General features: G+C 46.2%; 1 protein-coding gene across 2 annotated transcripts in view; it reads right to left on the bottom strand.

Annotated features, from left to right (window-relative positions):
* Myo16 (myosin XVI) overlaps positions 1–12,379 on the bottom strand; it is a 490,479-nt gene that overhangs the window by 195,436 nt on the left and 282,664 nt on the right. For both annotated transcript variants that reach the window (XM_021218659.1, XM_029531821.1), the window contains exons 17-20: positions 6,329–6,440; positions 3,712–3,829; positions 2,927–2,998; positions 293–434 (exon numbers count right to left, since the gene is read on the bottom strand). In XM_021218659.1, the coding sequence (XP_021074318.1) occupies positions 293–434; positions 2,927–2,998; positions 3,712–3,829; positions 6,329–6,440 (444 nt within the window). The remainder of the gene's footprint in view (positions 1–292; positions 435–2,926; positions 2,999–3,711; positions 3,830–6,328; positions 6,441–12,379) is intronic.

Here is a 12,379-nt window from a genome sequence, read left to right as displayed (position 1 = left end):
AACCCTGGGCAATGCTGTAAGGTGAAGCCTCTCTCCACGGGGAGGCTTTGGTATGGATAACAGAGTAACACTTTGGCCACCATCCACACACAGCACCTGAATTGCATGCAGATGGATAACCCAGGAGCCAGCACCTATAATCCTGAGTTGTGTGTGACTGAATGGGTGACATTGCAATCAGCATTAACTGCTACCGAGGGGGGCTGTGACAGGGTAAACAGGGGCTCAGTGTCCAGACCCCCTGAATTATGTGTGACATCGTAACATAGATGCAAGCGTCCACTGGTCCTACCTTTTATATTCATCTTGATTCTGAAGGCAGCAATTCACAGTGTTTATCAGAAAACCAAACAAACGACTGTACAGCGACTTGGCCAGGAGGTCACGGTAAAACACAGCCATCTGGATGGTGTGTCGACGTATTATCACGTCTCCTGGAACAGTGAAAGGAAGAGGAGAATTGAGGACAATGGTCTCCTCGTTAGAAGCCAACACAACTGTCTATGTCCCACTCACTCTCTGTGATGTCCACCCACGTCCAGAAATGGCCCTGAAAGACGGTGCCTGCCAAGGATCAACATCTGAAGTGTTGGGTACCTTGAATTCTTACTAGGATTTCTGCGCATACCACTGCACCTCTCTGCAACCGAGCCATTTCCTCTCAGTTGGAGAGCTAGCTCAGGGTCCTGTGAATGAGCTTTCTGATAACAACTCACTGGCTGGGCACTGAACTGGCCCAGGGCATTTGAACACTTGCCTGTCTGGAAAGTAATGGTCAAATCTATCAGAATGTGCTGTGGGTCTAGGGGACAAGACTGGGCCTTCAGGGGGAAGCCCCTGTCATCCTCAAGTGGAGCAATGGGAATCCTGAGAGAGGAGAAGTTCCAGAATGGGAGGCCAGTGAAGGAACTCAGGATAGAGAGTTAAGGTGACCTGGGGCGCAAGCAGATCCAGTAATAGTACCGCTGGATGAGACAGCGTGAGAATGCTAGGCTCCGGAATTCTCGCCCGTGGCCTTGGCAAGTCTCAGGCTGACCAGGTGGCCAGGATGGGAGAAGTCCTCCAGTTGGCTGGAGGGAAAGGAAAGAGAGAGGAGCCACCACTGAGATAAGATAGAACTTCACTATCTTGAAAGAGCAAGGTCAAAACCATGGGTGTGCTAAAGCCCATTAAGGCAGGGAACAAGCGCAGCCTTCCAGATGTCACCACCAAAGTTCCGGGTTCACGGGGTTGAGGAGCTCTGAAGGGTGGGCGAAGTGGTGAGAGGAGGTCGGGTGGGATGAGCTGAGGGAACCGGATGGTACGTGACCAGCGGAATTTAACATGTGCGCTTGCTGGTTTCGTGGGTCAACTGGACACAAGCTAGAGTCATCGGAGAAGGAGGAGACTCGGTCGAGGAAATGCCTCCATGAGATCCAGCTGTGGGGCATTTTCCCATACTATGCTCAATTCAGGGAGGGCCCAGCCCGTGGTGGTATCCCCTGGGCTGTGGTCCTGAGTTCTCTAAGTAAGAAGGCAGGCTGAGCAAGCCATGAGAAGAAAGCCAGTAAGCAGCACCCCTCTATGGCCTCTGCATCAGCTCCTGCCTCAAGTCTCCTGGCCTGCTTAAGTTCCTGTCCTACCTCCTCAGAAGTGTAAGCATAATTAACCCTTTCCTCTCTGGCTTGCTTCTGGGTCATGGTGTTTCCTTACAGCAACAGAACCCCGACTGAGACACCATGTGTTCAGAAAGACACAGCAGCATCTTCAAGTGCTTGATGTAGCTGGGAGCAGAGGCATGGATGGAGACACAGCTAAGGATGGCTATGACGGAGGACCTGGACATCTGTCCTACAGGGAGGAGCTATCTCTAAGAGAAGTGGCGTCTTTGAAAGACTGTTGTCCATTCCATTCCCTGGAGATGAGCAAAGTCCAGAGGAAAACGCCAACAGAGGCTGCCGCTGTGATGCTGGGCAGGAAATGGAGGGCGGCGAGGAGGGAAGCTCTTTGAGAGGGCAGAGGGATCCAACCTACTTGGTAGAGAAGGGTGAGGGGTAAGGGGAGCCAGCAGAACCTGGTGGACAGCTGGGTGGATCATGGGAAAACTCAGTCCATTGATTAGCGTGGAAGGGGCATTCTAAGCAGTAGAGGTTATTATCTAAGCATCAAAAACCCTGCAAGCCAGACCCACGAGGCAGCTGGCAAGTTCAGCATAGAATGCCTGGGGAGGCTAGCCCTCACGGCTATGAAGAGGAAGGTTGAAGAAGGGCGTGCACCCTGAATTTTCAGTGGCTAGCTGAAGCACACACAGGAGTGCTAGTTAGTCTCCTGTGCATGGAGCATAGCCTTGCACTGGTGGGTGGCACAGGGAGTAGGCATACACAGAGGGCTGGAAGCCACCCTGTGAAGGTAGACAGCCTCTTTACCAGCGGCTTGGCATCTGTGGCGATTAACCCCTTTTAACCTGACTACTTTCCTCCCTGAGGAGAGTCATAGTTATGCCCGCCTCCTGACCATTCTTGAGATAAAAAAAAAAAAAAAAATGACAAACTTCGGAGCATTTGGCTCCGTGCCATCCTCCTCATAAACACCAAATAAATGGCAGCCCCCGTTCTGAGCAGGGGGAAAGGCAGCGAGAAGGCTGCCCCCCCCCCACGAAGGTCCATGTTTTATGAGAATACATCCTCTTAGATTGATGGCTTTGTTTTTCTGAACTGACAGGTTGATTGGGAGGGGGGCTAGTTACTCAGAATGATCCCCCGGGAGCAGGGCAGGGTTCCCATACAGCCACAGGGACCAAACAGCCTTGCGGTGCTTTCTCCTGGCGCGCAGTCCCGTGCAAACAGTTTCCCCCGTGTGGAGACAGGCAGGGCTCTGTTTCATTTCCTCACTTGAAAGAAGCCCAGGGACTGTACAAAGGTAAAAGTCAGGTTGCACAAGGACTTACCTTTAAAATACTGAATATCAGTCGTTAGGGCGGATGCCAGCTCGTCAGTCGACACTTGCAACATGCCTGCCACTGAAATCAAACACGGCTGTAAATAAGAAAGCACCGTGCATTTTGACACGAAGAACACCGCGCTGCGTGTCCATTGTGCGCATACTTCATGTAGAAGGAGAGCAACGTCTACTCTCTGGCTTAAACTCATCTAGAGAAATGCCTTAGTACTCCAGACACGGGTGGGATCTCAAGTCTGTCTGGATTCAGTAAGGACACATTTTCCCCTTCACCACCATCGTAGATAGGGCTGGATATTTTTTTCCAAATGTCTTATTAAAATAACTTTGAAATAGGTGAGAATAGGCTATTTATTGGAAGCCAGTGGCTTGAGGATATTTTTAAAAAGCAAGTTGTGACCATGAAGGCAATATCAAAGAAGAGAGGGCTTTTGAACATGGTGTTTAAAGGGAAGTAATTGTGAATTTATAATGTTTAGCTAATGACTCCTTTCCAAGTACTGTGTGGAACGGGTAGGGACAAAGAATATTTTAATAATATCAAATAAGCTGAAGTATATGATGACACCCCTGTGCAGAATGGGACCAGGAAAGCACATTTGTCAACCACCCCTTTTAGAGAAAAGAAAGAAGTTCTCCCCCCCCCCCAGGACTAAGGACCAGTCAGTGATAGTTGCAGCCAGCCTGACTCTGTACTGTGTCGCCATCTACTGGTGGATCTGCGAAACTGCACCCCAACGACTTTTCCCATCAAGGTGGTGGTGCTCCACTGACCTTGTTCCAGAAGCTGGAGGTCAGAGACAAAGGCCGAGTCAGCTTCTGTCAGCGCGGTGAACTGAATGTCTCCGATGTGTAGTATCGCGGATAGGATAACAAACAGGTTCTCCACCTCCTAAGTGTTTCCCGAGAACAGATAGAATAATTCAGGGGTGGGAGCTCCAAGCAACTGGGAGCATTCTGGTGGGGTTGGGCTCGCCACTCCTCAGACCCACCATGGGAGATTCACGAAACTGCTCAAAATCAAATCTCAGCTCCAGGTGAGTTGCCCTAAATTGCTGCTCTGATATGAATTAGTGTGTTCTGGATAATCATTATTCAAAAAAATAAATTAATGACTGTAGTCCAATCTCTTGCAGGGAACAGCAGCCCACTGTCCCAAGCTGTTTTTGCACATGGGTGCAGGGAACAGGAGAGGAGGGTCTGGTCTGGAAGCCTGAAACTGAGGGGAGAGTAGGACCTGAAGCTGGGAACTGTCACTTTCCCATCTTTAAAGTAAGCACCCGGAGATACTGATCTCAAGCAGTTCCTAGGTAGAGCATTCCATAATTAACAGAAGGCAGCATTTCCCACTGAACTCTGCAAGATGGTCACCTCTACCCGGGCGAGGATGGCCTGTGCTGCTCTGGGGAGGGGAGTGGTTATGATTTATTCAGGGAGGGAGACAGAGCTATAACCCACGATATAACGCAGTGAAACCGAATCGGAGGAAAACTCCCCATGGAAGGAGAAGGTGGGGTCCTGCCTCTGTCTGCAGTGGTGTGGTGGTCCTCCTGCCTTGTCAGCTTGTCCTGCTGCTGGAGGTGGGTGTAGAGATGGAGGCTCCTCTGCAGAGCAGTCTCAAAGATCCACAAGCCCTTGCAGATTTTACTCTGAAGGCCTTATCGGCCAGAAATACTGTTCTTTGAATTGTCATGGACTAAGGCCACCACTCCAAAGTGGAATAGTTTTTGTTCTTCACATTGCTTTAGAGGCTTACGATGAAGGGATGGGCATCAGGCGGTTTGTGTAAATGCACTGCCGTCTCTATCAGCTATGCCACTCAGCAGGTGTGTTTTGCCTGTCCTGCCTTTGAGGATCAATTGTGGAACTTGAAAGATGTTTCCAAGTGGATGATATTTTGGTAAAATGGTGCCCTGCCCCTGTCTGTGCTCCTGTTCCCTACGGGATCTAGAAACTCCAGGTTGGGGTTTGAGGATAAGAAAAGAGACATCACAGAAGCCAGCGCTAATACAGAGCATGCCAGTGGGTGGGGCCAGAAAAAGGCAGACATGTAGAAATTGAATAACCAGGCCCAAAAGAACAAGACATCATCAGACTGCCTCTCACTGTGGAATTCCATGCTCTTAAAGGTGTGGGGCCTGGTTGAACAAAGTGTCTCCGTGAATCCACTTAGGGTGAACCGTTTATCAATTGTCTTATATGCTTCCTCTGGCCCCCATGCCCCTGACTTGCCCAAGACTGTGGGCAAGCATGACACACACCCTTCTAAGAAAGGAAAAGGGAGCTCACACTTCAGACTACATCTGGGATCAAGAGCTTTGGGGCATGCCGGGGTCCCCAGTGACCTCTTGCTAATTGTTCCCAAGGATTTGGCCACAATCTAAAGTACTTCCATATTGAGGGAGCGGAGATACCACATCAGGAAAACAGAAAGGAGACTGAGAACATCCTCAGGGGCCTAACCATTCATGTGTAATTCTCGGGACCAGACACATTCAGAGCAATAACCTCTAACCACATGGCTATTTAAATTTAAATTAATATTTTAAGATATAAAAAGTTCATTTCTTTAGCCTCCTTTGTCACATGACAAGTGCCCAGTATCCAGAGCGGGCTACGAGTCTTAGGCAGCCTGGCTTGACCACGGGCCTCTCTGTTATCTTAGAAATTGCTCTGGTACAGCAGAGGGCTAGAAATTACAATGAATGTTCTAGCCTGCTAGAGAAGAAACTTAAGTAAAGTGATTACATTAGTTTGCAGGGTGAGCATTTTAACAGTATGGATTCTTCAGCCTGGCCAGTTTTCTCATGGTTCAGACAACACAGTTATCTGGTTTATTCTAAAAATGTAGGTGAAAGGATTTTTTTCTCTATTTCTATTGAAAATGATGGTTCTGGAGAGCTGGCTCAGTATTTTGGAGTGTGGGTGCTCTTGGAGAGGACCTGGGTTTGATTCCCAGTACCCACAAGGTAGCTTATAAACTGTATATAACTCTAGTTCCAAGGGACCCAATACCCTCTTCTGTCATCCACAGGCACTATGTGCAAATACAACTCCCATATATATTAAAGAAAGAAAGAAGGAAGGAAGGAATAAAGAAAGAAAGAAACAAAGAAAGAAGAAACAAAGAAGAAATAAATAGGCAAACAAATGAGATAGCATCAATGCCTTGTTACTGTATCTAGTATGGTTCATCCTGCTCCTTTGTCTCCTACCCAGGCTGGACAGTCAGCACCAGGAGGCCAGATAGAACCTGTTCTCTGCTGAAACACTGTCAGAGCTGGCAATAACCCTTGGGCTACACCGAGGTTCAAGAAACGGTTTGGGAGAAGTGACTCTATAAACTGGTAGAGGCTGGTTTTCTGTGTGAAGCCCTGATAAGGGGACTCACCAAGGTGCTGAAGCCAATTACATTCAGAGCATGTTTCAGAGCTGCAAGTCTCTCCTTGTTCAGAGAACGCTCTGCTGTGGACACATCTTCCCGCATGCCTTGGCTCACATACCTGTTAGGATAAATATGTGGTGTTATGACCTGGCTTGGAGTCAAATGCTGGTGGTAAGAGGTTACCTCATCGGTACCTGATCCCTGTCATAGTGGAAATCACCTGGACGCTGTGTCCCCAGGTGTTTACAAAGCTACCCGGCAGCACATGATGTTTCAGGAAAGCAGACAGTTATTCTAATACCAGAATATCATCACACTGCAGACACGGGACTCACCTCATCTGAACCCTTCCCCGGGAGAGGAGACGGTCATCAGCATGCTATGAACTTCATATAGGAAGCTAGCAGGTGTCGAAACATGCATTGCAAGCCACATTTGCATGAAAGATGCTTAATGTATACTAATGTATTATCCCTGCTTGCCAGTAGCATTTAATTTTAAGGTTGCTGATTGATTCCCTTTGCTTTGCAAACACCGAAGCGCTGATTACCAAATGCATGCATACCAAAAAGCTGAGGACATCAACCACAAGGACAAAGGTCTCCTCCAGGAAACTAATCAGGAGCAAGTTAGGTACCCAAGGCAGGGACAATCGAGAGCTGCTAACAGCATAGCATACAGGCAGAGCAAACGACCCGAGTGTGGGTGCACGGTGCTTCTAAGAGTGGAGGAAGCAGGTAGGCACCAGGAGGGAATGCTGTGGATGAGCAAGGCTCTCTCAGGAGAGCCAATGGATAAGTAAGAATGGGCCTAGTTTGCAAGTAATGCCCACGTTCCAGGAACTTGCAGAAACATGTATGAAGTAAGTGTGCACAAGATACACAGGTGAGCAAAATGGGAATCTAGGGTGAGCAAAACAACGATTGTTAAGGCAGGATGGGGAGCCAGGGCTCATGTTCAGCAAGAGGAGAGAACCCCTAGGAGGGTAGAAGCAGAAGAGGGGTGTTCATGAGATGAAGTGACTGAAGAAGGAGTGTACTGGCTGATTTTGTGTGTCAACTTGAGGCAGGCTGGAGTTATCACAGAGAAAGGAGCCTCCCTTGAGGAAGTGCCTCCATGAGATCCAGCTGAAAGGCATTTTCTCAATTAGTGATCAAGGGTGGGAGGGCCCGTTGTGGGTGGTGCCATCCCTGGGCTGGTGGCACCCTTGGGTTCTATAAGAAAGCAAGCTGAGCAAGCCAGGGGAAGCAAGCCAGTAAGTAACATCTCTCCGTGGCCTCTGCATCAGCTCCTGCTTCCTGACCTGCCTGAGTTCCTGTCTTGAGTTCCTGAACAACCATGTGGAAGTATAAGGTGAATAAACCCTTTCCTCCCCAGCTAGCTTCTTGGTCATGATGTTTTGAACAGGAATAGAAACCTGACTAAGACAAGGATGCAAACAGAAGTCAGGTTAAGACTGGGCATGGAGGTACAGGCAGAGAAGGTAGACTGGGTTGGGCTGGGCAGGGAAGGGGCTGGGATGAAAGGAAGAAGTTAAAATGCTTTGTATCTGGAGTCAGTGTCCTTGGGGTGATAGATCTGGTCCATCTACTGGGGATCATTATTAAGGGGGTATCTTTTGGGAAAAAGCTTCATGTTTGTATCAATCATGCCAAATTTAAAATAAACTTTTAAGTTTTAAGCCACAGCCAGAGAAATAACAGCTATAAGAAGCTGGAACTTGGTTAGCCTCAACAGAAGAAGATGCACTCAATCTTACTACAGCTTGATATGCCAAGGCTGGTGATATCCATGGGACGCCTCCCTTTTTCTAAGGAAAAGGGAAGCATGGTGGATGTGGGGATGTGGAAGTGTTCTGGGAGGACAGGGGATGGGAAGCAGCAATGGTGATATAAAGTAAATAAATAACTTAATAAAGCATAATTAAAAACAAGAAGCTGGAACTCAAAAATGACTAGAGAAGATAACAGAAAACCTTCCCTGTACAGAACCCTGAAATCACTTGAGTGAATGAGCTCACAATAGAGGTCACTGTAAATTATGAGGCCATCTCATCTTCATAGATATTACACATGACAGGAAGTGTAAAATTATAAAAGAGTAAAGAATGGCACTGAGAGGAAAAGCTTAGTGTGCATCCTATACAGGCATAAAGATGCCAGAAAGGCATGTGAGAAGGAGATGCGTGGATTGAGAAAGGTAGGTAGGGGGAAAGACGGAGAGACAGACAGGAAGACAGACAGATAGACAGATAGATAGACACACAGACAGATAGATAGATGATAGATACATAGATAAGGTGTAGATAGATAAATACATAGATAGATACATAAATACAGAGATAGATGATTGATGATAGATACATATATAATATATAGATGATAGATACATAGATACGTAGATAATACATAATAGATTATAGATATTTAAACAGATAGATAATAGATGACAGATATATAGATAGATGATAGATAATAGATACATAGATGATAGATAGCTGATAGATACATAGATGATAGATACAAACAGAAGATAATAGATGATAGGTAGATAGGTAGATAGATAGATAGATAGATTAGATAGATAGATAGATAGATAGATAGATAGATAGATAGATAGAAACATCCATAGATAATAGGTGATGGATGAACAGATAGATTCACAAATAGAGAGACAGATGGTAAATGGACAGCAGACAGACTGATGAATGATAAAAGAGCAATCCTCCTGTCACTTCTGTCTATATGTGCTATAGAGAGAAGGAATAGATAATAGGTTGATGACACATGATAGACTGTAGATAATAGATGTTATGCACATAGATGATGGGCAGACAGACAGACAGACACATAGACAATAATCCGGGCAAGGTGGCACCCTGACATGCCTACATTGTGTGACACCAAGAGGAATTGACAGGAGGATTTTGGGTTGCACTATGTAGCTGGTACAAAGTGAATCTGGACAACTTAATGACACTCTGCCTTAAAAAAATAAAATAAAATAAAATGAAGAAAAGGCCTAGGCTGTAGTCTAGTGATGGAACATTTACCTTATGTGTACAGGTTGGGGGGGCAACACTCAGTTAAAAAGAAATAAGTATAAACAACAAACATCAGGGTGTGGTAGCACAGACTCCCAGGGCTTTGGAACTGAGGCAGGACATTCAGGACTTCAAGTCTAGCCTGGGTAACTGAGGTGTGAGAGGTTAGCCTGGACTACCTGAGGTCGTGTCTCAAGAAAACAATCAGCCAAATGAACATGAGCATAACGTTTCTATCCAATCTGAAGGACCCTTGGCTTTGCGGGAGCATCAAGAATGATAGACAATAAAGGTATTTTGTAATTCCCAGCAGACGGTGCCTCATCATGAGGTAGCTGGTGATAAAAAAATTACATGTTTATATTTTATTTATTAAAGGTAGTAATTTTCCCCTTGACATCTCTCATCAGGAGGCCACACACCAAGGCACAGAAGTATCGAAAAGCGTGCCTGGGAAAGTCTCGAAACGGAGTACCTCCCAGGAGACTTGACTCTAAGGAACACTTAATCCCGCTTCACTCTTTCTCTCGATGTGGGGTGAGCATTCGGGAACCACGCTCAACAGAAAGCTCCCACTTCTGCCTCACGGTGACTGTGGGGTGACTGTGCTTCCCACATACGTGAGGGTTTCCTGGGCAGGCAGGGAGGGGGGTGGGAAGGAGGGGATCGGTCAACATGTCAACCACCGACAACAACCGACAACAGCCAAGTCGACCACCGATCCCAACACTGTGGAGACTTTCTGAGGCAGTCTGGCAATGAGGAGTATCTTCTGCCACCGTTTCACCTTTCCCTCAGACAGAAGGGAAAGGGGGCAAGCAGGACTTTTAAGGAGTTATTTTCCCCAGACGAGGCTCCTGTGTGCTACATGACAGTGACCTCAGCAGGTTCTGTTACCGTTAAGGAGCTGACTTAGGTTCAGGCTTGGATTTCCCTGTAGTTTACCCCAGCGCTTGACAAGACTTCATCCCACCAACCCACACAGCAGCTCCATGCACCCTCAGTGAACACCTCTGGGACAGACTCGTGGTCTCTAGCTTAACTCAATGGCTGCACAGTCCCCAGAGCTCTAACCCTCCCTCCCGCTCAGGGTTCAGTGTCTTCTGTGTCACTCACGAGTGACATCCACACTCTTGTGGCAGGAACAATCCACATTGTCATCTCCCTTTAAAATTCACATATAACCTGGTGCAGAACCATTCGCTGTCCACATCAGGATATTAATGCTAGCCCCTTGCTGAAAGCCTTCATATTTCAAGACTGGTGGGTCAGGAGAACATTCTAGATGCTACTTTCCCCACAGGGCTGGAGAATGTCACTTAAAGGCTACACGCTTCTCCTTTGTAATCGGGGTTACACCTTCTGCTGGAAGCCTATATACTTATTATATAGGTTTATATTATGTAGTATAGAAGGAAGGAAGCTTTTGCTCTGCCTGCTTGCCCTTGCCTTGTGCCCATATCCATTCTCTCACTGGCGTTGGAAACTTCACTGGGATTCCAGCACATATGGAAGATCAGCTGAAATATCCAACCGTGTGGACTGAACAACTAGATTCTTGGAGTTTCTGCTCACACCCAGCTACTGTTGAATTATCTGGACCACAGCTGTTAAGATATTCAAATACCCCCCCACACATATAATATATATTTTTTGGTTTTTCAAAACAGGGTTTCTCTGTGTAGCCCTGGCTGTCCTGGAACTCACTTGGTAGACCAGGCTGGCCTCGAACTCAGAAATTCGCCTGCCTCTGCCTCCCGAGTGCTGGGATTAAAGGCGTGCGCCACCATGCCCAGCTCCCACATATAATATTATTATATAATTGTATATTATATAATTATATATACTGAATTAAGAATTATATATTTATATATTATGTTATATACTTATGTATCATATAAATATATAACTAAATATGTAATATATTTATGTATATATGATATATATAATATTTATGTATGATTATATATTATATAATTAATATCTAATATTACTATGAGTTGTATCCATCCAGATAAAGGAACAAAGCTTTTTCTGGTTAACATCAAGTCACCCTCTACTACAGAAGGCTCTGTCTGTGAGGAGAGGTGGGTGCCTGCATACACCAGGGAACTGCAGCAAGAGTGGATGGAGGCAGAACCTTCTTAGGAGAACTTAGTCACCAAAAGAATTACTTAAGGTAAACACTATTTTATTTTCTTTTAAATAAAAATTTCATAAGTTACACCCTCTCTGCAACTCTCCCTTTGCCCCCAACACCTATCCCTCCTGACTTTATTCCCTCCCTCCCTCCCTCCCTCCCTCCCTCCCTCCTTTCCTAACTACCTCATATTAAACCGTGGAATTGAATTAGTCCTTCCCGTATGCACATGAGTGTGGGGTCATCATCCCCTGGGACATGGGTGTCATTATCATACTCACACTCATCCACAGTGCTTCCCTTCATGACCCTAACACACCCACCCACATCTTCGCTGTGACCATACGAGGAGAGAGGAGGGAGGGGATTTAGCTCAGGACTTCCTGTTCTGTTAATGCCTTCTGGCTCTTCTTTTTCAGTGTTTTTTAAGATTTTTTTGTAATCAAATATGCCCACTCGACTTCCTCATGTGATTATTTGTGAGCTATGTATTTTCAACACAAACACATTCCCTCTACAATAGCATTCACATGTCGTCGTGTTATGATAACCACTTTTGAAAAGAAAGCAGTGCCAAGAAAGTCTAAACCAAAACTCAGTGAGGCAACTACAAGTCCCAGGATGACACTAATAATGTATTGTTTTCTTTGTTCTAAGATGTTTAGAACCACTTAGCTAAATTCCCACCTACATTCACAAAATGGCCTCATAGAATGATGAAGGACACCCCAATAACAAATAACACTCCCAATAATTTGTCTCCAGGCATAGAGTGAGCTTTCTTTCAGGTGAGAAGGACTTCTACCTTAGGACAGACTAGAGAAGAGGGGAAGGGAGGGGAGGGAGAGGGGAAGGGAGGGAGGGGGGAGGGGAA

The sequence above is a fragment of the Mus pahari genome, chromosome 19, assembly GCF_900095145.1.
Source record: "Mus pahari chromosome 19, PAHARI_EIJ_v1.1, whole genome shotgun sequence".
Taxonomy (NCBI): Eukaryota; Metazoa; Chordata; class Mammalia; order Rodentia; family Muridae; genus Mus; species Mus pahari.
The sequence above is the reverse complement of the archived record's forward strand: the minus strand, read 5'-3'. Positions and strand labels throughout refer to the sequence as shown.